The sequence below is a fragment of the Mus musculus genome, chromosome 7, assembly GCF_000001635.26.
Source record: "Mus musculus strain C57BL/6J chromosome 7, GRCm38.p6 C57BL/6J".
Lineage (NCBI taxonomy): Eukaryota > Metazoa > Chordata > Mammalia > Rodentia > Muridae > Mus > Mus musculus.
In genome coordinates, this window is record NC_000073.6 from 127,832,957 (window position 1) to 127,857,018 (window position 24,062).

At 48.2% G+C, this 24,062-nt stretch overlaps 1 protein-coding gene across 8 annotated transcripts; it reads left to right on the forward strand.

Moving 5' to 3' along the window:
* The first annotated feature begins 7,686 nt into the window (after positions 1-7,686).
* Positions 7,687-18,032, forward strand: Stx4a (syntaxin 4A (placental)). Of its 8 annotated transcripts, none has more exons than XM_030242311.1 (11): positions 7,687-9,112; positions 9,308-9,409; positions 9,467-9,588; positions 9,728-9,802; positions 10,616-10,686; positions 13,064-13,172; positions 13,244-13,320; positions 13,532-13,669; positions 15,432-15,542; positions 15,613-15,711; positions 15,795-18,032. In XM_030242311.1, the coding sequence occupies exons 3-10, from the start codon at positions 9,510-9,512 to the stop codon at positions 15,694-15,696; spliced, it is 744 nt and encodes a 247-aa protein (XP_030098171.1). In that variant the 5' UTR covers positions 7,687-9,112; positions 9,308-9,409; positions 9,467-9,509; the 3' UTR covers positions 15,697-15,711; positions 15,795-18,032. The 8 variants fall into 8 exon arrangements, with proteins under 8 accessions (XP_030098171.1, XP_006507605.1, XP_006507604.1 ...); NM_009294.3 differs by having other exon boundaries at positions 8,852-9,112; positions 9,489-9,588; positions 15,795-16,023; XM_006507542.4 differs by having other exon boundaries at positions 9,489-9,588; positions 15,432-15,711.
* Positions 18,033-24,062: the final 6,030 nt, after the last annotated feature.

Here is a 24,062-nt window from a genome sequence, read left to right on the forward strand (position 1 = left end):
AAGGTAGTCTGAGCTACATAGTTAGATCTTGTCAGTCACTACAGTGCACACTTGTAGTTCCAGCTACATGAGAGGCTGAGAAGGAGGCTCTCTTGGGCCCAAGAATTCCAGAGATCAAGGTTAGCTGACTACATAGCAAGATCACGTTCTCTCCCCCTCACTGACCCAAACTCAGAGAAGGTCATACTAGGTAGCTCAGGCTGGCCTCAAACTCAGAGAGATCTGCCTTGCATCCTGAGTGCTAGTGTAAAGGCATGCACCACCACACTTTAGTCTACGGAATAGCAACAAGGGCTCTTAACTGAGAGTCAATCTCTACTCCATATATTTTTAAAATAATTCTTTCATCCAGGTGTGGTGGCACATGCCTTTAATCCCAGCACTTGGAAGGCAGAGGCAGGCGGATTTCTGAGTTCGAGGCCAGCCTGGTCTACAAAGTGAGTTCCAGGACAGCCAGGGCGACACAGAAAAACCCTGTCTCGGAAAACCAAAACAAAAAAAACAAAAAAAAAACAAAAAAAACAAAAAAAGAAAGAAAGAAACACTCAAACACATGATACTAAGGCTGCGCATGGCACTTCTGTGGTGTTTTATATGGCGCACAATGGCACGGTCATCTGTGGTGGCCACTAGTGGCATCTATGCTTCATGAAAATTCGATCAGTTTCGACTTCATGCTCATGTTTATTATTATGCTAGTATTTCTTATCCTAATCTTTTTTAAAGAAGATTTATTTATTCATTCATTCATTGTATGTGAGTATACTGTAGGTGTCTTCAGGCACACCAGAAGAGGACATCAGACCCTACTACAGATGGTTGTGAGTCACCATGTGGTTGCTGGGAATTGAACTCAGGACCTCTGGAAGAGCAGTCAGTGCCTTTTTATTTTATTTTTTATATTTTTGGAGACAACATTCTCAGTATAGCCCAGCTGTCCTGGAACTCACTCTGTAGACCAGGCTGGCCTCGAACTCAGAAATCTGCCTGCCTCTGCCTCCCAAGTGCTGGGATTAAAGGCGAGTGCCACCACTGCCCGGCCTGCAGTCAATGCTCTTAAAAACTGAGTCATCTCTCTAGCCTGGGATTTCTATTTCAAAGCATGGACATAGTGTCTCACAACCATCGATATCTCTAGTTCCAGGGGACCCAACACCCTCTTCTGACCTCCTCAGGCACCCAACCATGTATACGGGACATGTAGGTGAAACACCCATACACATAAAATAGGATAAATAAATATTTTAAAAGTAGATATTCCTTTATCGATGTGATCAGGCATCATTTATCTTCCTACTACCCTGGTGAAGAAATTGTTTGCCCATTTAAGCTATCTTGTCTATCTTAGAATAAAGTAATGTCTCACTATTGCTTTACAGGTTTGGTGCTGGAATGTTGAATTTCAGGTCTTGTGCATGCTGGTCGGAAGCACTCCACCACTGGGCCAAATCCCCAGCGCTTAATCTATAAAGATGGGGGTCTCTAGGCTGGTGTGGGGCTCACATTTTCCTGTCTCCCTCCTGAGTGCCAGGATGGCAGGCCTATCCCACTGTCTCCACTCTGCTTTTACGATTATTATTATTGTTGTTTTTGTTTAGGATATTGGACATCTACATGTATGTTTAAGACACATATTTTTAGGAGTTGTTCTGTTCTTTGTCTATTTTTTCTTCAATATTTTTATTAGATATTTTCTTCATTTACATTTCAAATGCTATCCGGAAAGTCCCCTATACCCTCCCCCCACCCTGCTCCCCTACCCATCCACTCCCACTTCTTAGTCCTGGTGTTCCCCTGTACTGGGGCATATAAAGTTTGCAAGACCAAGGGGCCTCTAGTCCCAGTGATGGCCGACTAGGCCATCTTCTGCTACATATGCAGCTAGAGTCACGAGCTCTGGGGGTACTGGTTAGTTCATATTGTTGTTCCACCTATAGGGTTGCAGACCCCTGTTTGTCTATTTTTAAAAATTAAATTGAGTCAGATGTAGTGGCACACACCTTTAATCCCAGCACTCAGGAGGCAGATCTCTGTGTGTTCATGGCCAGCCTGGTCTACATAGTGAGTTTCAGGACAGCCAGGGCTACATACCTGTCTTGAAAAAAAAAAAGCAAAATAAAATAAATAAATAAATAAGATGAAAAAATAAATACAAATTAAACTGATCTTTTCTCAGTGTGTGGGACCTCTCTGAATATTTGAGTGGGAAAGCCTTTTGCTTATAACGAAAACTCAGATACACTGCGTCTTGTCTGTCTTTTGATTTCGCTTATGCTTCTATTATGCCAATAGGATTTTCTCCTCTTCTTCCTCTCTTTCCTCTCCATTTTCTTCTTTGAAAGATTCTGTGATACAGGCTGGGCTCAAGTCTGCAATGATTACTCTACTTTAGACTCAGCTTCCAAGCATAGAAATGCATGCTTAGCCACGGTTTTGATTTTTTTTCTTTCTTCATTCCATTTTGGAGACAGGGTCTCTCTACTGACTACCTACTGACCCTCTTCTCACAGGTTCTCTCTCCTGCCAACTTTTCAGCCCTCTTAGAACATGTTAATGAACTTTATTCAACAACCCATCTGTTTGGTGGCCTTGGTGTGTATACATAATGGTTATTTTCCACTAGACTACATATTTGTAACCCTCTATCACTTTTAGAATAAAGTCTATGGACAAAATAATGACCTGGTTATCCAGTGTACGCATAAGAATGGTATACATGTGGCAAAGAGGACTTGGTTCAGGAGGTTTCCAGGGCAGGCAATGTTTACTGCTTGGCACATGTTGGGCCTTCAGGAGGGGACATCTAGGATGTGATCTCTAGGAAGCCTACTCCTTCCAGGCCTGGAGCTCAGGAGAACACGTGTACTAGTGCTGCAGACTGGGAGGCCTAGAGCTGGACATCAGGTAAAGGCACAGAAATGCAAGTAATTAGAGGAATGGGAGGTCTCAGGTGAAACACCCCCCAAACACATTCCTTCATCTATGGGCTTGTTTAAACCACAGCCTGAGCACTGTCTGCAGGGGAAACAGGCCGTTAAGTGAGAGTTATCCTTGGCTCCTGGGGACAAAGCAGAGAAGTAGGCTAAGACCTGCTTCAATTTCAACACAGCAAGTGCAGGAGAGAGAACCTGCAACACAGAGAAGAGGGTCAGGCTGGTACTCAGCCTGTCCCTTCCTCCATGAAGCAACTCAGACTAGGGCATCAACAAGCGACATCCCTGCGGAGATGGTACACTCCTCCCTTTTCCCTTTCCTCTCCTTTCTTCCCTTTCGTTCTCTTCCCTCTTTCCTTCTGACTGCTAAGAGTTGAACTCACGGCTTGTACACATGAGGCAGGTACTTTAACATCAAGTCTCAGTCCCGCGCTGGGGATCTCAGTTATGGCACAGACCTGGGGCTAGGAGGGTAGTTCCCAGGCAGAATGTTAGTCCCTAGCATTGCATAATCTGGAGCAGGGAGACACATTTCTGTAACCCCAGCACTCCACTATGCAGGGAGCTCCAGGCCCGCACTAAACAAGATCCTACCTCAAGAATAAAACAAAGAGCCACAACATCTGAAGGAGGACAGGAGAAAGCCTTCTGCCTGACTTCCTACTTCCCCCGCTGGCCAGGTCTGCTGCTACACCGTACTCAGCAAGAACCTCAATACAACAAAACCAACACACAAGATTACAGATCCTAGCCAGGCGTGGTGGCGTACGCCTTTAATCCCAGCACTAGGGAGGCAGAGGCAGGCGGATTTCTGAGTTCGAGGCCAGCCTGGTCTACAAAGTGAGGTCCAGGACAGCCAGGGTTATACAGAGAAACCCTGTCTCAAAAAACCAAAAAAAAAAAAAAAACCAAAAAAAAAAAAAAAAAAGATTACAGATCCTAGAGCCATATTTTCTGGTTTCAAGTCCTAACAAGGTCATTTACTAGCCATGTAACCTTGGGCACCTCAATTCCAGCTTCCTGTTCTCTAAAGGAAAGGCAGTAACAGTGGTCTTACCTCATAGACAGTTACGGTGATCCTACCTTAGAGAATCCTCCGGTGGCTTCCAGTGCTTTCTTTTTCCTTAGATTTTCTTGTATCCTAGGCTGACCTTAAACACATGCAGCTTAGAATGATCCTCAATGTTTGATCCTCCTGCCTCCACCTCAGAGTGCTGGGACTACAGTGTATATCACCGTCCTGGCTGATGTAGTGCTAAGGACAAAACCCAGGACTTCATGAATGTTTCATGGACTCCATCAACTAAGCTGCATGTACAGCCCTTGTTTTGTTTCTTCAGACTGGGTTTCATGTAACCTTGGTTGGCCTTAAAGTTGCTAAGTAACTGAGGCTGGCCTTGAACTCTTCATCCTCCTGCTTCTAATTCTCAAATGCTGGGATTATAGGCATGTGTAACCGTTCCCAGCTCAATGAATTAAAATGATAAAAATGTTTACATTAGAGCCTTACACATATTAATGTTATGCAAAATTTAAATGCAAAAGAATTGCATTCATTTGTGACTAGCTAGAGTGTGGCAGGCCATTGAGGGTGCTGGGGACGCAGCAGTGAATAAGGCAGGTGAATTCCTGTCCTCACAGCAAATAATCAGTGGTAAGCAAAATGTAGAGCCTGAGAGGCCTGAGTGGAGACAGAAGAAATGTACAGGATTGGCAAGACTGCTACACTGGCACCTGGTGCACAGTGGGGCTCAGGAGATAGAAAGGGAAGGAAAAATCCTGGACCAGCAGCAAAGTAGAATCTCTGACAGACACCTGGAGACTGAGATCCTCAGAGGAACGAGCGCCATCCTCATCCCCACTTAGCAAGAGCAAACACACAGCGCTATCCCAAGGCAGGCACCGTTTCATTCTTGTATTGTATTAATCCTTATCAAACACTAGTTTAATGGTATTGCTCTCATTTTTTTTTCCCAGTTGGGAACTAAAGCAAAGAGGCTAAGTAACCTGACTCATAGAGGTGACCCTAGGCCAGGTCATCTGGGTCTAGTCTGGGTGTGATCAGACCTGTAGGCAGAGATGATGGGACAGGTTGTTGTTGTTTTAATTTATTTTATTATTTTTTTAAAAGGTTTTATTTATTTATTATATGTAAGTACACTGTAGCTGCCTTCAGACATTCCAGAAGAGGGCGCCAGAGCTCGTTACGGATGGTTGTGAGCCACCATGTGGTTGCTGGGAATTGAACTCAGGACCTTCCGAAGAGCAGTCAGTTCTCTTAACTGCTGAGCCATCTCTCCAGCCCTGTAGGGACAGGTTGTTAAGCCTCAGGACAGTGCAGAGCTTGAGCTTCAGACAGAATGGAAGGAATACACACACACACACACACACACACACACACACACACACACACACACAGACTCACTACAGTCAACATAGGATTCGTAGGTATGAGAGTCCAAGAAGAATACAGGCCTGAGCACTAGGGGCTCCACCCAGTGGCCTGTTGCTCCATACATCACTCCACTTGGGGGCTGTCAGCATCATGAGACCTTGCTAGTCAGAACTAGCCAGGTTCCAGCCGCCTGGGATCTTTGTATCTAGCCTCTTGGGACCTTAAATTATCATCTTAAAAACCTGTGCTCATGGGCCGAGCATAGTGGGGTACACCTTTAATCCCATCACTCTGGAGGCAGAGGTAGGCAGATCTCTATGAGTTCCAGGACAGCTAGGGCTACAAACAAGCAAACAACAAGAAAAAAAAACTTGTGATCATACACAGAGACCACAAATGAAATAGTAACGACTGTTGTAACCTTGAGATACTTTAAAAGAAGCACCGAACCGCAGCTGAGGGCCAAGAGGCTGGCAAACAGGCAGGTATGGTGGAAAGGCCCAGAGAGAGATGAAACTCACAGGAGCAAAGCCTAGAAAGGAACCTTACCCATCTACAGGCTCCTACTGCCGTAGTCCTAACCTTATCCTTTGGAAAATTTCTGTGGTTTTCTGAGACAGGGTTTCTCTGTGTAGCTCTAGCTGTCCTGAAACTCACTTTGTAGACCAGGCTGACCTCAAACTCACCTGCCTTTGCCTCTGCCTCTGCTGTCTGAGTGCTGGGATTAAAGGACTGTGTTGTCACTGCCCAGCACCTAAACCTTTCTTGATGCCATCCAATTCTTACCTTTAGCAAGGAAGAAACTGTCAGACCAAGTTGTCAAAGGAGGAAATTGAATTTCAGAGGGAAACAATGAAATATTCAAGGCAGGGCTAGGTGACAGGTATCCAAGAGTCCCTCCACGCCCTTGTAATACTAACTAGAGAATGAGGTGGAGAAGAGAGTAGGAGAGAGTATGAGGCCGGCAGCAGTTAACCAGAGGCAGCAGCTAATATGCAAGCATACCCTTACAAAGTTCTTTTTTTGTTGGTTTTCTTTTTTTTTTTTTTTTTTTTTTAAAGATTTTTTATTTATTATTATAGTAAGTACACTGTAGCTATCTTCAGACACACCAGAAGAGGGAGTCAGATCTTGTTACAGATGGTTGTGAGCCACCATGTGGTTGCTGGGATTTGAACTCTGGACCTTCGGAAGAGCAGTCGGGTGCTCTTACCCACTGAGCCATCTCACCAGCCCCCTTTTGTTGGTTTTCTTTTGGGTCCCTGGCACCTGGGAAGACCGAGGACTTACATGTGGAGGCTATCAGAATCATGAGACCTTGAAAGTCAGACCCCACAGCAGGCAGTTTTCTCCACATTGTCTTCAGGGGACCAAACCAGGCAGACTGGGCTTCTGAAGAAACGCAGCAACACTGCATTCCCTGAGTGGGGTGGTCAGCGTCAGAGGATCCTCACTCCCTCCTTCCCAGTTCTAGGCGAGCTATACTCTAAAGGGGAAAGGACCAACGCCCCATGCATGGGGTCAGGCTGCATGTGACAATTTCCAGCCTTTTATCTAAAAGATTTAAAGATTTATTTATTTATTATATGCAATTACACTGTAGCTATCTTCAGACACCCCAGAAGAGGGTGTCAGATCTCATTACAGATGATTGTGAGCTACCATGTGGTTGTTGGGATTTGAACTCAGGACCTCAGGAAGAGCAGTTAGTGCTCTTAACCATTGAGCCATCTCTCCAGCCCTAAAGATTTTATTCATTTAATGTATATGAGTACACTGTTGCTATCTTCAGACACACCAGAAGAGGGCATCAGATCCCATGACAGATGGTTGTGAGCCACCATGTGGTTGCTGGGAATTGAACTCAGGACCTCTGGAAGAGCAGTCAGTGCTCTCAACCTCTTAACCGCTGAGCCCTACAATTTGCAGTCTTGATGACCTTCCCAGTCCTTTGCAGTCACCCCTAGTTCAGAGATGGGAGACCAAGGTCCAAAGACAAACATGACTCTCCAAAAGTCCATAGCAACTCAGAAATCTAGGCTTCTCGCCCAGAACCAGAAAGGGACTGACTATTGTTTCTTTTGATGAACTTTCAGGTATTCAAATACCCATTTTTAGCTGTTCTGACACCTGCTGAGGGACTTTGGGGGGTGCGGGGGGGGGGGAAGCTTCTATACAATAGAAGTTCCACAGGGCACAGGACTTTGGTCTGTTGGTCCTTGATATGTCGCTAGCCCATATCAGTATCTATTCCCTAGTATGTATGTGTCCAATAAATCTATCAAGTGAATGTATTTCTGGAGGGTCAAAGCTGGGGAAATGAAGTCGGGCAGTGGTGGTGCACGCCTTTAATCCCAGCACTCCGGAGGCAGAGGCAGGCGGATTTCTGAGTTCGAGGCCAGCCTGGTCTACAGAGTGAGTTCCAGGACAGCTAGGGCTACACAGAGAAACCCTGTCTCGAAAAACAAACAAACAAACAAACAAACAAACAAACAAATCTGGGGAAATGGCACCGTGAGAGAAGCGTAAAGAAGATCAGGAAGCCACGGGCTTTAGTTTCAAATACAGGAAAGGCTACTATTCGGATCAAATCTTCTATGCAGGACTGCTATGTGGCAGCTACCGAATTTGGTGTTGGGGATTCCGTTAAAGAAAAGCAAGTCATGCTGAGACGTCAGCTGTAAGGCAGGGCTGCGGAGGTAACAGTACATTTTTCTCAGTCTGAGCTGCTCTGGAATTGTCGTGCTGCTCAGAAGGTAGCGAGCTCAGCGGGACTGCAATGCTCACTCGGGGCATAGGCCGCCCACCTGTCAGAGGCTGTGCCAGGAGGACGCGGGGGAGCAGCGGGGGGAGCGCCACCTTGGCTGAGGTCACTTCCCACCCCCAGATTCTCTGCCTACAAAACCCTGCAATTCCCTGACGCTGGAGACTCGGGTCTTATTATTTCCTGATTTCCAAGGTCTCATGATACTGACAGCCCCAAATGCAAGTCTTCACTTTGCCCACGCCCGAGGACCCAAAATTAAAACAACAAAAAAGTGAATTCTACAGAGCATCCTTAGTAGGTGGCTGAGAGTAGGCAGTGTACCCTTCCCCACCTCGAAGAAGCTGTTGGGGCACAGCTCAGACGCTGGGGTGTCGGGGACGTCGCGAGACTGAAGCCCGAGACGTCGCTGACAGGCCGGAACACATGACTGGCGGTCGGGCGTGCAGCCCGCGGAGCTGGGCCCGGCCTGTCACGTGATGAGGGGGCGCCATGGGGTGATGTGAGATACGAGGCTCTCAGACTGCGTGCAAATGACGCATTCCCAACCCTTTGGGCAACTAGATCTCGGCTCCAATATGAGATGTTCCGGTAGTGGGGGGGGGGGGAGCAGCGGGGCGGGCTCTGGACTCAGGCAGCCTCGCTTCCGTTCGGCTGCCACTGCTTCCGACCTCCGCCTTTCCCTCTAGCGAGGACGAGCCGAGCCCTCGCGCGCATGCTCGGAGTCATCCCCCGAGGGGCGGGGCGGCAGCTGCGGGAGCAGGATGGGGGGAAGAGAAGGGAATTCCAACCTGTAGAACTTTGGGGGTCCTATGATCGGGTTCTTCCCCACGACTGTGGATGGTGAAAGGGGTGGGGCCTTTGGCGGCTCCGGGGTGTACTGGAGTTCGCTGGGTGAGGGAGGGGGTGTCAAGTGTGAGAGAGGTGCAGGACTTCCAAATTTAGAACCTTGAGGCCCTTTGGGCTCGGGTCCAGGGCACTCCGACCACCATGCGCGACAGGACCCACGAGTTGAGGCAGGTGAGAAACCGGGATGGTGAGGACACCCTGGAGTGAGGAGAAGCGGGGCCGGGCGGGCGCGCTGGAGTGAGGACTCCTGGTTTTGGGTCCCGGGCGGGTGGCTGATGGCCAGGAAGGAAAATCCCGGAAGCCCATGGTTCCTGCGGGGCGAGAACCGCAGCGAGCAACTGTCGCCAATGACTCCGGCCCTGGCAGGGGGATAACATCTCAGACGATGAAGATGAGGTTCGAGTCGCGCTGGTGGTGCACTCAGGTGCTGCCCGGTTGGGCAGCCCGGACGACGAGTTCTTCCAGAAGGTAAGGGTCAGGAGAACCGAGGAGTAGGGCGGACTAGAGTGACACTTAAGTCTTCAGCCCTCTTGGTGATCCTTCCTAGGTGCAGACAATTCGGCAGACTATGGCCAAACTGGAGAGTAAAGTCCGGGAGTTGGAGAAACAGCAGGTCACCATCCTGGCCACGCCTCTTCCCGAGGAGAGTAAGCGAAACCTAGGGCTCACGCACGCCAGCCCGGTGGACTATGGGGGATGTAGTTTTATTCAGGTGATGGCCAGGATGGGTTTGGTTTTGGTTTGTGGGAGAGGCTGTGATTTAGAAGTGTTGGCTTTCTCGTTTAGGCATGAAGCAGGGCCTGCAGAACCTGCGAGAGGAGATCAAACAGCTGGGGAGAGAGGTCCGGGCGCAGCTAAAAGGTGAATGAATTTCAAGGGTCTCAGCCATATCTTTCCCTTTGATTCAGCCCAGTTGCTGGTGTATCTAGTTGTTGTATACAGTCAAGTGATAGATCCAGGTCACACAGCAGACTTGGGTCTAGGATCTCTGTCCCATGGCATCAAAGCCATGGTACTTTGCAGAGCACATTATGGCCTCTCAGATTCCTTTATTATTATTTTAAGTTTAAATTCAAAATTACTTACTGCTCTCATCCTTTCAGGCCAGTGTGTATTCTTTGGGCAAGCAGATGAGAGGTTCCTCCACGCTTGTGGGAACCCACTGGTGTAATTCAAAGAAAAACATATCTCAGAAATTCAGAATTCGCCCCCTTCTCCTCTCCCTTCTCTCTTCTCACCTACTCCTCCACCTCTTCCTCCTATATAGACCAGGATGGCCTCAAATGCACGGAGATCCATCTTTCTCTGCCTCTTGAGTGCTGAGATTAAATTAAAAGCTCGCTCCTTCTTTTTTCTTCTCCTCCTCCTCCATTATGCATTACTACCAGAAGGCATTCCTGTTCATAGTCACTATGTAATAAAAATGTTAGAAAACAAGAAACTCCTTACTACGTAGCTGGAATGTAGATGTGGCCCTGATCTGGTCTCCAATCACTTTTTAAAAATTCACTTAAAATATTTTATTATATGGCTTACACTTTTATTAATGGGTTTGTGTGTGTTCAATATGTAGATCAGGCTAACCTCCAACAGAATGCAGCTGGTCTCCCAAACAATGTTTGTAAGTCTCAGGAGGAACCCCTCTTCCCATCCATCCTTGTGTCTCTCCCACAGCCATAGAGCCCCAGAAGGAGGAAGCTGATGAGAATTACAACTCAGTCAACACAAGGATGAAGAAAACCCAGGTGGGTTGTACTTTCCTAGGACCAAGGGATTTCATTCATTGTTTCTTAGGTTCCTGCATGGTGACTTAGAGGCCCTTGATTCTAGGATCTCTGTCCTGATGCTTTTCCATATAAAAAAGCTTATGCTCAAGAGAGGAAGAACTGGGTGCAGGCAGAGAACCAAATCTCCAAATGCTGAATCCATTAGAACCCCCTGCCTCCTCCAGTCAAAGAGAATTGGCTGTGTCAGACATGACTTAGGCCTGGCTGTGAGACACATACTTTCCCAAGCCTGAGACGGGGAGTTTGGACTGAATAGGGGACAAAGACATTTCTCATGTAGGACTTAGTGCCTTATCATTCTACTCAAGGGAAGAAGAACTAGAAATAAAAACAAGCAGGGTTGGAAAGACGGCACCGAGGTTAGGAGCAGTGGCTGCTCTTCCTTCCAGAGGACATCCTTGGCCCCATAGATAGAGTTCAGAGATGAAAGAGTGGCAGAATGAAGGATGTGAGAGGACCCTGTTGCACTGTGGTAGTGGCACGGTGACACCGAGGTACACGAGCAAACCTGCAGTCTACACGGCAACACTGACATTCACCAAGCCTTCAACACATGCACACTGAGTGCTTGTACACCCTCTGAACTAACCATTCTACCCTTGAGACTTAGGTCCTATAGGGCCAGACAGTCACCAAATAAGGAAATTATTTTCACTTTTCCTTACTGAGACAGGGTCTCACTAACCAGCTCTCGCTGGCCTGGAGCTCACTACATAGGTAAGGCTGCCCTCAAACTCAGATCTACTTGTATCTGTCTCCCCAATGCTAGGATCAAGGTATAGGACACCACACTGGGCTTACATCATTTCATAATCTAATAATGAGTATTAGGAGACAAAACAGCATAAAACGAGGGAACGTACTGACGGAGTGAGGCATGTAATTTAAACAATGGGAAGGGGGTGAACTGTGGTAGGGTGTGTGCTGAGCATGCTTGAGACCCTGTTTTCACTCGACAGTGATACAGAAAGCTGTAGGTTTTCTGTGAACGTGTGTGAATGAGTGCACGCGCACACCACAGTGCTCATGTTGAGGTCAAAGTGATGAGTTTTCACCTTTCCTCTTGCCAAGGTTGGGTCTGTCTGTGACTGCTCTGTACTGTGCCCCTCTTGCCTCTGCTTCCCAGCTCACCTTAGACATGCTGGCATCACAGAACCGCACGCACCACCACATCTGGCTTTGAATGGGTTCTAGGATCACTGGCTGTGGGTTTTCAGGCTTGCACAGTAGTCTGTTTATAGGCTCAGCCATCTGCAATGTCCCATCCTACTACAAATAAATTTAGAAAATCAGTAAGGGCTGGGGGTATTGCTAGAGTGCTTGTCTAGCACACCCGGGGCTCTGGTCAGGTGTCCACCACCACATAAGACAGTGCTCTGTTCGTGTACACCAGTGATGCTAGCAGGCCAGCGTGGGCTATATGGGACACAGTCTCAAACCAGATAATAGTAATAAAAATTAATAAATAAGGTCAAAATTAAAATCTCAAAAATAGGGGGCTGGCGAGATGGCTCAGTGGTTAAGAGCGCCGACTGCTTTTCTGAAGGTCCTGAGTTCAAATCCCAGCAACCACATGGTGGCTCACAACCATCCGTAATGAAATCTGATGCCCTCTTCTGGAGAGTCTGAAGACAGCTACAGTTTACTTAAATATAATAAATAAATAAATCTTTAAAAAAAATCTCAAAAATAGTTGAAGCAACTTGGTGCACACCTGTAACCCCAATGCTTGAAAGGTAGAGAAAGAAGATCAGGAGTTCAAGGCCAGTGTGAGCCATATGAAGCCCATGTCTCAAAACCAACTAACAACAGAAAATAAGGAAGGTGGGGTTAGAGACATGGCTCAGCGGTTAAGAGCACTGGCTACTCTTCAGGGGACCTGGGTTCGATTCTCAGCCCCGACATGGTGGCTCACAGCCTTCTATAACTCCAGTTTTGGGGGTCTGATACCTTCTGGCTTCCACAGTCACCAGGCACGTGTGATGTACTGATGAACATGTAGGTAAAATACCCTAAAAATACACACAAAACAATACAAATTTGGAAAAAGTAAATGGTTGAAGACTTAAGGGTGCTTGAGAAAAAACCTAGGCAGAAGGAGCAGTGCACCAACGCAGAGACGAGCATGTTAGGGAGAAACCACTGTGGAGGAAGGAGAAGGAAGGAGGTGGGGAGGTGTGGGGAGGAAGAGGCAGTGACGGGTCTAATGGGGGTCCTGATAAGACCTTTGGCTTTCTTTCTGAGGCGTGAGGGGGTCTGCCAAGATCACAAGGTAGTTATGGCCCCAGCCTCCTGGCAGTTCCTGCTGACGCCCAGCTAGGCTTTCTGTTCTTAGCATGGAGTCCTGTCCCAGCAATTTGTCGAGCTCATCAACAAGTGCAACTCAATGCAGTCCGAATACCGAGAGAAGAATGTGGAGCGGATCCGGAGGCAGCTGAAGATCAGTGAGTTGGGGTACCTTGTCCTCGGGGTTTGGGGCCTCTGATCAGCTCTGAACTGGCCCTTCCTGTTACAGCCAATGCTGGAATGGTGTCTGACGAGGAGCTGGAACAGATGCTGGACAGTGGGCAGAGTGAGGTGTTTGTGTCTAATGTGAGTGGCCATAGCTATCCTTCCTTTGTGGGCGGCCGTTCCATCCCTGGGTCCTGGTTTCTTTGTGTGGAAGGCAGGCCAAGGCCCAGTCAGGCATGGATTAGAATGCTGGGTCCACAGGTTCGAGGGCTGTTCGAGAAGCGCGGGTAAACTGTTGAGAACCAGGTGCTGGTGTCCCTGTGACGTCTCCAGTTCCTGCCTGTCTCCCCAGATCCTGAAGGACACGCAGGTGACTCGGCAGGCCCTGAATGAGATCTCTGCGCGGCACAGTGAGATCCAGCAGTTGGAGCGCAGTATCCGAGAGCTCCATGAGATCTTTACGTTTCTAGCTACGGAGGTGGAGATGCAGGTGCGTGCCCAGAAGCCCGTGCAACCTTTAGTCCTGGCCTTGACCTGGAGTTGAGATGCTCTCCTGGACTTGTCTGCAATTCCAAGCTTGGGCCTGCTTCCAGGTGGCCTCTACTTTTATCCTTAACCAAATTCTCCTCACAGCTGCCTCGATGGCATCCCTCCTGAGCCACCAGCGTGCACCTCACCTAGGCATGGCCTTAGTCATGGCTTCTTTTCCTATGACAGAAGCCCTCTAATGCTGTTAGAGCTCCTGTGGAAAGCGGTCCCTAGAGGGTCAACCTCCTGGTCTCTCCTAGGTTAGAATGGCCCTGTCCTGACCTTCTGAGATGAACTCCGCAGTGCTGCAGCCGTTCTCTTCTGCAGCTGTAGTCCTGGGAAATCACTCACCCACTGGGAGCACCAGGACCTAAGCTGGTAGTGCCAGGAGCAGGCAGGGAGAGGGATGGAGACCGGCCTAGAAGAATGGGCAACTTCAGACAAGTTTACTATCTATGGGGAAGGTACTAGTCCTATGAGGCCGTGGCTGCAGGCATCCACTGCAAACGAGGTTATGTAGGATAATGGAACAGAGAGAAAGAACAACCTGACGGGGTGGGGCCTGAAAGCCTTACTGTGAACAGCTCAGGTCCTGCCTTAGCTTTGTTAGTGTATCTTTTTTTTTTCTGCTGATAATGTCTTGATTAGCCAGGCAGTAGTGGTGGCGCACGCCTTTAATCCCAGCACATGGGATGCGGAGGCAGGTGAATCCCTTGAGTTCTAGGCTAACCTGGTCTACAGGTAGAGTTCCAGGACAGCCAGAGCTGCACAGAGAAACCTTGTCTGTCCCTCGAGTGTCTTGGTTAGATTGGACTGGGCTGGGCAAGTAACTGTTCTCACATCGATGCCTGGTCGGCCCTCCCCCTCTGAACCATCTCGTGTCTCTGGGCAGGGGGAGATGATCAAAGGAGATGATCAATCTATCTATCTCGTGTCTCTGGGCAGGGGGAGATGATCAATCTATCTATCTTGTGTCTCTGGGCAGGGGGAGATGATCAAAGGAGATGATCAATCTATCTATCTCGTGTCTCTGGGCAGGGGGAGATGATCAATCTATCTATCTTGTGTCTCTGGGCAGGGGGAGATGATCAATCTATCTATCTCGTGTCTCTGGGCAGGGGGAGATGATCAATCTATCTATCTCGTGTCTCTGGGCAGGGGGAGATGATCAATCTATCTATCTTGTGTCTCTGGGCAGGGGGAGATGATCAATCTATCTCGTGTCTCTGGGCAGGGGGAGATGATCAAAGGAGATGATCAATCTATCTCGTGTCTCTGGGCAGGGGGAGATGATCAATCTATCTATCTCGTGTCTCTGGGCAGGGGGAGATGATCAATCTATCTATCTCGTGTCTCTGGGCAGGGGGAGATGATCAATCTATCTATCTCGTGTCTCTGGGCAGGGGGAGATGATCAATCTATCTATCTTGTGTCTCTGGGCAGGGGGAGATGATCAATCTATCTCGTGTCTCTGGGCAGGGGGAGATGATCAAAGGAGATGATCAATCTATCTTGTGTCTCTGGGCAGGGGGAGATGATCAATCTATCTATCTCGTGTCTCTGGGCAGGGGGAGATGATCAATCTATCTATCTCGTGTCTCTGGGCAGGGGGAGATGATCAATCTATCTATCTCGTGTCTCTGGGCAGGGGGAGATGATCAATCTATCTATCTTGTGTCTCTGGGCAGGGGGAGATGATCAATCTATCTCGTGTCTCTGGGCAGGGGGAGATGATCAACCGCATCGAGAAGAACATCCTGAGCTCGGCCGACTACGTGGAACGTGGGCAAGAGCACGTCAAGATAGCCCTAGAGAATCAGAAGAAGGCGAGGAAGGTAAGCCTGGCCCCCAGCCCCGGCCTTGGGCACTCCAGAGTGACTGTCCGTGACCCTTCCTCTCCCACAGAAAAAAGTCATGATTGCCATCTGTGTCTCTGTCACTGTTCTCATCTTGGCTGTCATCATTGGCATCACCATAACCGTTGGATAATGTCACATGTTCTTGGTGAGAAATGGCGGGCCTGCCCCATCCCTGGCAGCAGCCTCCCCGCCTCCTGTCAGACCCATTTCTTTCTCCTTCCCTTGCAGGCATTGGGAGAGACAGAGACCCAGCTTTTGTGGAGGTGGGGCAGGCCTCCAACTGAACCCGTCCGCACACTGGACCTTGTGCAGAGGGCCTGCGGCTCGTCCTGGGTTGGCAGCTGCTCATTCATGGAGTCCTCCCCTGGAGTCCTCCACAATGCCTGCGAGACAGTTTTCAATGTCCTGTTTGTCTGGGATACATGGTTTTGTAAAAAATTTAAAAAAAAAAAAAAAAAAAAAAAAGAAAGAAAGAAAAGAATAAGAAGAAGCTTGGAGCCAGCTGTGCAGTGTGTTCTGGAAAGGTTGGCCCAGGCCTCAAGTATCCATTCTCCTTCCGCCTGGCCATGGCTGACGCCAGCTCTGGTCTAGACAGGCTCAGGTCAGACTTCTCTAGAAGAGCATCTAAGGGTGGGCAAGGTGGGCCAGGGAGAGGCAGCACTCACAGCTGGGACATGGGTAAGGTGTGTATGTGAGAGATACAGGGGCATTCCTGACACCAAGAGGAAGAGACATCTTGAGAAACACTTCAGCAGACAGGAAGAACAATTCTCAGTACGGACAGTGTTTAGGTGGAATGTTAAGATGTAATGGAGACAGGCAGGCAGCATAAGAAGTTCCCTAGCAGAGGAACCAGCTGGCCAGGTCCCATGACCCGAGATGAGCACTGCCTTTTGTTAAGAGGAGTTTTTAGAGACCCATCACCCTGCAGTGGCTGCTTGGTTTATAGGAATTATCCAGTGGAGGCAGACAGAGGAGCCTGGAACCTGGTTTTTCACAAGGCACATGAGCTACAAGCTCTGATTCTGTTTCAAGACCCAGCCTAGTCTACATAGTATATTCCAGGCCATTCAAGGCCATTGAGGGTGGATGGAGGGAGAAATGATTGAGTAGCCTGGCATGGTAGTACACCTTTAATCCTAACACTCTGGAGGCAGTGGGTGAATCTTTGTGAGTTCAAGACCAGCCTGGTATATATAGTAAGCTCCAGGACAGCAGGACTACGTGTGTGTGTGTGTGTGTGTGTGTGTGTGTGTGTGTGTACAGATACACATGCATGCAGAGGTCAACTTTGGGGCATAGGTTATCTTCTATTGTGGCTACCAGAGTCAAGCTTGGGCTGGGAGGTTGGTGTGGCAAGTGATTGGCCCTGATTATGAATTTTGAATGGCTTCTAGTGCAGATGCCTAGTTTCCAGAGAAGGATATAGCTTTTTACTGTGGCCACATGGCTCAGAAGCTGCCCCTGGCCCAGGCTTGGTTAGTCAGTGGTCTTTGGCGTCAGACTCCAAGGCTCTCCATCCTACTTTCAACCCCATGATACTCCACAGTCTTGAAAGGGCTAGATGTGTCAGGCTACTGCACTCCCAAGCTATTTCAGGAGGGACTCCTTCCTGCCTGCTTCATCTGGCCAGGGGAGATTACATGCCTCTTGCTGTCTATATATAGGATGTATATATAGACATTAACTGGGAAACAACTGGTCAGAGAGCCTAGGTTTTTTCCTCCCTCAGCATAAAGTGGCTCATTTTAGGAAGTGGATATGTGCTGGGCGTCACATGGAGTCTCCAGACACACCCAAAAAAAGTAGTAGAATCACTACTGCTAAGGCAAAGCAACGACGGGTGTGGTGCACTCTGGAGGCAGAGCAGGAGGATCTCTGTGAGTTCAGGGCAGCCTGGTCTACAGAGTTAATTCTAGGGCGACACAGAGAAACCCTGGAGACAGACAGACAGGCAGACAGATGGACAGGCAAGGGGAATCTTCAGATGGACAGACAAAAGTGAAAGACTTTGGGTTTGTGGGGAACGGTACTGGGAGTGAGTCAGGGAAGAGGCTTTATCCCCTGGGATGGGCAGATGCTAACTAGCTGACCAAGCTGGGTGGGGCAGCTGGGAACCAGGGGCATCTTGGCTGAACACTGCATGTATTTGGCTCTGGGGACTCTGGGCTTCCCTGTTTTCCATCTCTTTTCTCTCCAAGGCCTCCATTTCCAGCAGACTCTTGGCCTGTCAGCCACCTTTGTCCACTTTCTTACACTGCCTTCAAAGTAAAACACAGGACACCAACTGACCTGATACAGATGTTGGGCATCAACATCTGTGCAGCAATGTCTGTCTCTAAAGTGTATTGTTTTATTTGCTTGTGTACACATGTGTGGAGATCAGAGAATGACTCAAACGACTCTAGTTCTCTCCTTCCACGGGGTGGGACCCCATTGAGCTCAAGTTGCCAAGCCTGGAGGCAAGTACTGTTGTCCACTGAGCCGTTATTTATAGTCACTTATGACGATGTATGCCTGTAACCCCAGAACTCAGGAGGCTGAGTCAGAGGGATCACTGTGACTTTTAGGCCAGTGTGAGTTACATAACAAAACCAGAGGGCAAGGCAGGGCTTTCCTTCAAGACTGTATCAATAAACAAATAAAGGGGTGGGGTGTGTCAGAACAGACCTAGGGCTGGAGGATCAGTTTAAGGTCATCTTTGGCTTGAGGCTAGCCTGGCTAACATGAGACATGATCTCAAGGGGGTTGCGGGGAATACAGCTGAGAAGGGCTTTAAGCAAAAAATCCAATGACCGGGCAGATTACTTCCTGTTAACATGAGAACAAGATCAGATCCTTAGAGGTCACAAGAGGCAGATATGATGGATGCTTGTCATCCCTGGAGGCTTCTGGTGGAGACAGTCGAGTCCCCAAGAGCCTGGGGCCAGCTAGCCTGCCTAACAAGACACCTTCTCAAGGGGGAAAGCATTTGTCCTCTGACCTGTGTGTTCACTCGCACAGATATGAACATGCACATGGGCATCCCATATACACATAACACTTAAACTGTTAATAGTCATTTTTGTGACGAAGCCACATCAAGTGTACAATGCGTGCCTTTTGTGAAAAGCCTTCATTAGTGTCTCCCAACAAAGCTGTTTAGTCAGTCCAGGTGATTTGGAGAAAAGAAGGATTAACAGTCAGTTCTCAGTTCTCCAGCGACGTCAGTAGACAGGCTGCCTGAAGTCACAGCTAGAGGAAGCATTTCTACAACGAATTGTGGGGGGTCACAGTTGTCCCATGGGACTGAGGAGAACCCAATAGGTAAAAAGCTACCGTTTTCTGGATGTGGTGCTGTGCTTGAAATCATTAACAATCCGGAGACTGAGGCAGAGGATCGCCATGAGTTCCTGGTGAGTTCCAGACTCAACCCTAAAGTCCAAGTTAGGATGAGGTTGTTGAACGAAGTCGAGAGACCCAGGGGTGGATTTTGTTGCTGTTGTTTTTGGTTTTTATATTGTTCCTTCTCTAGAGGACACTACCCTCATCTAGAAAACTACTCTCAAGATGGCCCTCTGGCCCTCTGCCATCCACAGCCCTACCCTTGTAAGGGAACAGTTTGTCCTTCCTCGGAAGACAGCTCAAGTCTTTTTGTTTTGTTTTGTTTGGTTTTTTGGTTTTTCGAGACAGGGTTTCTTTGTATAGCCCTGGCTGTCCTGGATCTCACTTTTTAGACCCGGCCGGCCTCGAACTCAGAAATCTGCCTGCCTCTGCCTCCCAAGTGCTGGGATTAAAGGCATGCGCCACCACGCCCAGCTCCCAGCTAAAGTTTTTTTTTTTTAAAGACTTATTTATTTATTATTATATGTAAGTACACTGTAGCTGTCTTCAGACATACCAGAAGAGGGAGTCAGATCTCATTACGGATGGTTGTGAGCCACCATGTGGTTGCTGGGATTTGAACTCGGGACCTTTGGAAGGGCAGTCGGAACTCTTAACCACTGAGCCATCTCTCCAGCCCCCCCGCCCAGCTAAAGTCTTAAGAGGTGATCTTTGTTTTAATCTTCTTAGAATATAAATCACATCACCAGAAATAGCTACAGCTGTTGCAGAGAAAGAACATCTTTACTGCCCAGGTAACAGTTCCCTGGTTTTGTTGTTTTGGCTTTTTGAGGCAGGTCTCACTCTGTAACCCAGGGTTACTTTGAATTCTTGGCGCCTCTTCTCCCTCAGGCTCCCATGGGAGCTGGGACTGCAGTTGTAATTGTTTCTTAGCTTGAGACTGGCTGTACACCAGGCTGGTCTTGAACTCCCAATGCTCAGAGTCAGTCTCTTGAATTAAGGGATTGCCTGAAGGTACTGCCATGGCCAACTGAGGCTGAAGCTTTTTGTCCTATGACTCTGCACTGAGGGGAGAATTGATATTGGCAAACTAGTGGCCATTGCAGTTGCAGACAACACAGATACTACACACACACACACCCAAGTTGTATTTGTTTTCTACTGTGTGCGTGTGTGTGTGTGTCTCTGCTTCTTGAGACTGGGTCTCACTATGTATAAAGCTCAGGCTAGTTTAGTTTTAGATTTTAAATATTATTCTATGTGCATGAGTGCTTTGCCTGCATGAATGGATGTACACCATGCTGATGGCGATCAGAAGCTGTGGGTCTCTTGAGATGCGTTACGATGAGTCCCCATGTGGGTGCTAGGAGCCAAGCCTAGGCCTTCTGCAAGTGCTCTTAACCGCCTAGCCGTCTCTCTAACCCCAGCCCAGGCTGACCTGAAACTTATGCTAGTTCTCTTGGCTTGGCCTCCTTGGTGCTGGAATCGCAAGCATGTGTTTCATGCTTGCCTGGTCTTCTGTTACTGACGTGGCGGACCACCACACTTAGAAGCTTACAGCCCACAGTTATCCTCTCACAATTCCCAAGGTGACAAAACCAAAGTCACTGTCACTCAGCAAGGCCAAGTGTGTGCAGACCTGCTTCCTACTGGTGGCTGAGATACAGAACCTGCTCTTCTTTTAGGTCTATTAGTTACTGTGTCCCGTGGCTCGCTCGTGGGCTCACTCTCCACTGAGAGCACAACGGTCTGCACCACTGTCTAGCAGCGACTTCTGTGTCCCTCTAATAACCACCTTTGTAGGGCCAGGCAGTGGTGGCGCACGCCTTTAGTCCCAGCACTTGGAGGCAGAGGCAGGCGGATCTCTGAATTCAAGGTTAGCCTGGTCTACAGAGTGAGTTCCAGGACAGCCAGGGCTACACAAGGAAACCCTGTTTCAAACAAACAGACAAACAAACATAACTAAATTCCTTTATGATTGCTTAGGACCCAATCAGACATCAAGCTACATTTCCAGCCTGTCTTTAATTGCACAGGTCCACAGGTGACATTTGTTCTGTAAGGCAGATTCTCCTCACCTGAGTCTGTAAATTATCATGTCTTCCCAGGCTTTTGCCATATAAATTAATGTTAGTGATTAGGGTATGAACATGGCTGGGCCTGTCTTCTTATTCCATGGTTAATTAAACTTAGTAATTTTTTAAAAATGTTTTTTGTATGTATATATATATATTTGTTTAATTATGTGAGTACACTGTAGCTGTTTCAGACACACCAGAAGGGGGCATCTGACCCAATTACAGATGATTGTGAGCCACCATGTGGTTGCTGAGAATTGAACTCAGGACCTCTGGAAGTAATTTATTCGAAAAATATTTGTTGAGCAAGATTTATGTTCCAGACATTGTTGTAGGTGCCTAGGGAAGAGAAATAGAAATAAAGGTGAGGGCTCTGCTTTTATATACAGTATCTGTTAGTGGGGAAGCCAAGTGAATACTTTGTTAAGATATTCTAAAACTGCAACGGGCATTATTATGAAAAAGAGGATGACAGAAAGCTCTTACTTTTTTGGAGCGAGGGAGGCTAAGTCAAAAAGATTGAGAGTTTTATTTCAGCCTGGGCTATATATCAAAACTGTCTAAAGAAGAAAGAGGCCTGAACTGTGATGTGCACCCTAAGTCCCAGCTGGTGGGATGCAGAGGCAGGCAGATCTCTCTGAGTCTGAGGCTAGCCTGGTCTACATAGGTTCCAGGCTAGCCAGGACAACATAGTGAGACCCTTGTTTAGCTATTTAAAAGAGACAAATAAGCTGGGTGGAGGTGGCACACGCCTTTAATCCCAGCACTTGGGAGGCAGAGATAGGTGGATTTCTGAGTTCAAGGCCAGCCTGGTCTACAGAGTGAGTTCCAGAACAGTCAGGGCTACACAGAGAAACCCTGTCTCCAAAAAACAAAAGAAAACAAAAAGATTTATTTATTTTCTGTGTATGAGTAGTACACTGTCTCTGTCAGACACCCCAGAAGAAGACATCAGATCCCATTACAGATGGTTGTGAGCCACCATGTGGTTGATGGGAATTGAACTCAGGACCTCCGAAAGAGCAGTTAATGCTCTTAACTGCTGAGCCATCTCTCCAGCCCCCGAGGTTTTTGCTTGTTTGTTTTTGTTTTGTTTTGTTTTGTTTTGTTTTGTGTGTGCGTCTTTTAAGGCAGTGTCTCACTTAGTAGCTTCAGCTAACCTGGAACTCGCTGTGTAGACCAGGCAGGCCTGATTCTCAGAGATCCAGTGCTCACTTCTGTCTCCTGAGTGCTGGGATTAAAGTCAAATGTCACCACACCTAGCTCCTAGGTGGATGCTTTCTAAAGCATTTTAAATGTTTATTTTCTTTATATGCATGTGTGTTGAACCCCTGGATCTGGAGTTATAGACAGTTGCAAACCACCTGATTGGGTGCGAGGAACCCAAACCAGATCCTCTCCACGCACAGCGATCTGTCTTAAATAGTGAGCCATCTGTCCAGCCCTCCAAGCGGATGTGTACGTGGCTTGAGTGGTACCTCCTTCCACCTTGCACCTGTCAGGAGCCTGCAGTTGTTAGGCTGTGCCTGTACCAGCCCATTGTAGGTGGACACAGTGCCAGGAGTGGACCCAGGTCCTCAAGCATGCTGGGTAAGCATGCTGGGTAAGCATGCTAGGTAAGCATGCCTCTACTGAGCCACATCTCAGGCCTTTGGTTGCACAGGTCCACAGCTTCGTAAGCATGCTGCAGGACGGACTGTACCCACAGGGTGATTTGCATCTGAGTTTGATGACTGATAACATTTGGGACTTTAGAATATGAGGCTTCTTTGGACACTGACAGGGTTAGAATCTTGGGAAATGTCTTTTTGCATGTGGGGCAGACATTATTCTCTGAGAGCCAGAAGGAGAGATTATGTTAGGCAAAATAACCATTCCCCGAATATTCCATGCCCTAATATCTATGAATACATTCCTTTACATGGTGAAAGGCACTGGCTGGGTTTGTTTTCCTTTGTTTGTTTCAGTAGTGGGGATTGAACTCAGGGGCTCGTAAATGCCAGGAAAACACTCCCATCACTGAGCTGAACACCAAGCGACTGACTGAGTGGTTAATTTGAACGAATGAGACTGGGTCTCACTGTGTATCCCAGGCTGGTGTTTGACTTGTGGTCCACCTTCCTCTACATCCTTAGGTGATATGAACCTAAGGAGTCATCACATACAGCTAGCAAAGGAACTGTGGAGATAAAACTAGGACTACTAATTAAGATGAAGGTTTAAATCAGATTACACAGCTGAGTACGATGTAGTCACACAAGCAGCAGCAGAAGAAGCAGGACAGAAACTGGGATGGTCATTCATGGTTGTAATCCTAGCACTCAGCAGGCTGGGGCAGAAGAATTTCGAGTTTTAAATCAGCCTGGCTATGTAGCAAGACCCTGTCTCAAAGACAAAATCAAAAACACCAACCAACCAGTCCCAAAGAGGGGCCAGGAAGATGAGTCAGCTGGTAATGTTTGCTGCGGAAGCGTGAGGACCTGAAGTTTAACCTTGGCACCCATGTCAGAGGTGGGCACACAGCCTATGAAGATAACAGAGCATCTCTGCGGCTTGCTGGCCACCCAGTGTGGCCAAATTTATGAGCTCCAGGTTAAGTGAGAGCCTGTCTCCTCACCCCCACCCCCACCCCCAGACAGGGTTTCTCAGTGTAGCGCTGGCTGTCCTGGAACTCACCCTGTAGACCAGGCTGGCCTTGAAATCAGAAATCCGCCTGCCTCTGTCTCCCGTGTGCCACCACCGCCTGGCTGTGAGAGCCTGTCTTAAAAAACAAGGAGGTAAACAGGGTAGTGGTGGTGCATGCCTTTAATCCCAGCACTTGGGAGGCAGAAGCAGGTGGATCTCTGTAAGTTTGAGGCCAGCCTGGTCTACAAAGTGAGCGCCTATCCAGCCAGGGCTATATGTATAATGTGATTCTGTTCCCGAGTTTCTCACGTGCCTGTGGATCCCATTCCCCTATCTGAGGCGCCCTGTCTGGCCTCAGTGGGAGAAGATGCACCTAGTCCTGCAGTGACTTGCTGTGCCAGAGTGTGTGGGCAAACCCGGAGAAGGGGTGGGGGAGGGGCTGTGTGTGTAAGAGACCATGGGGGGAAGC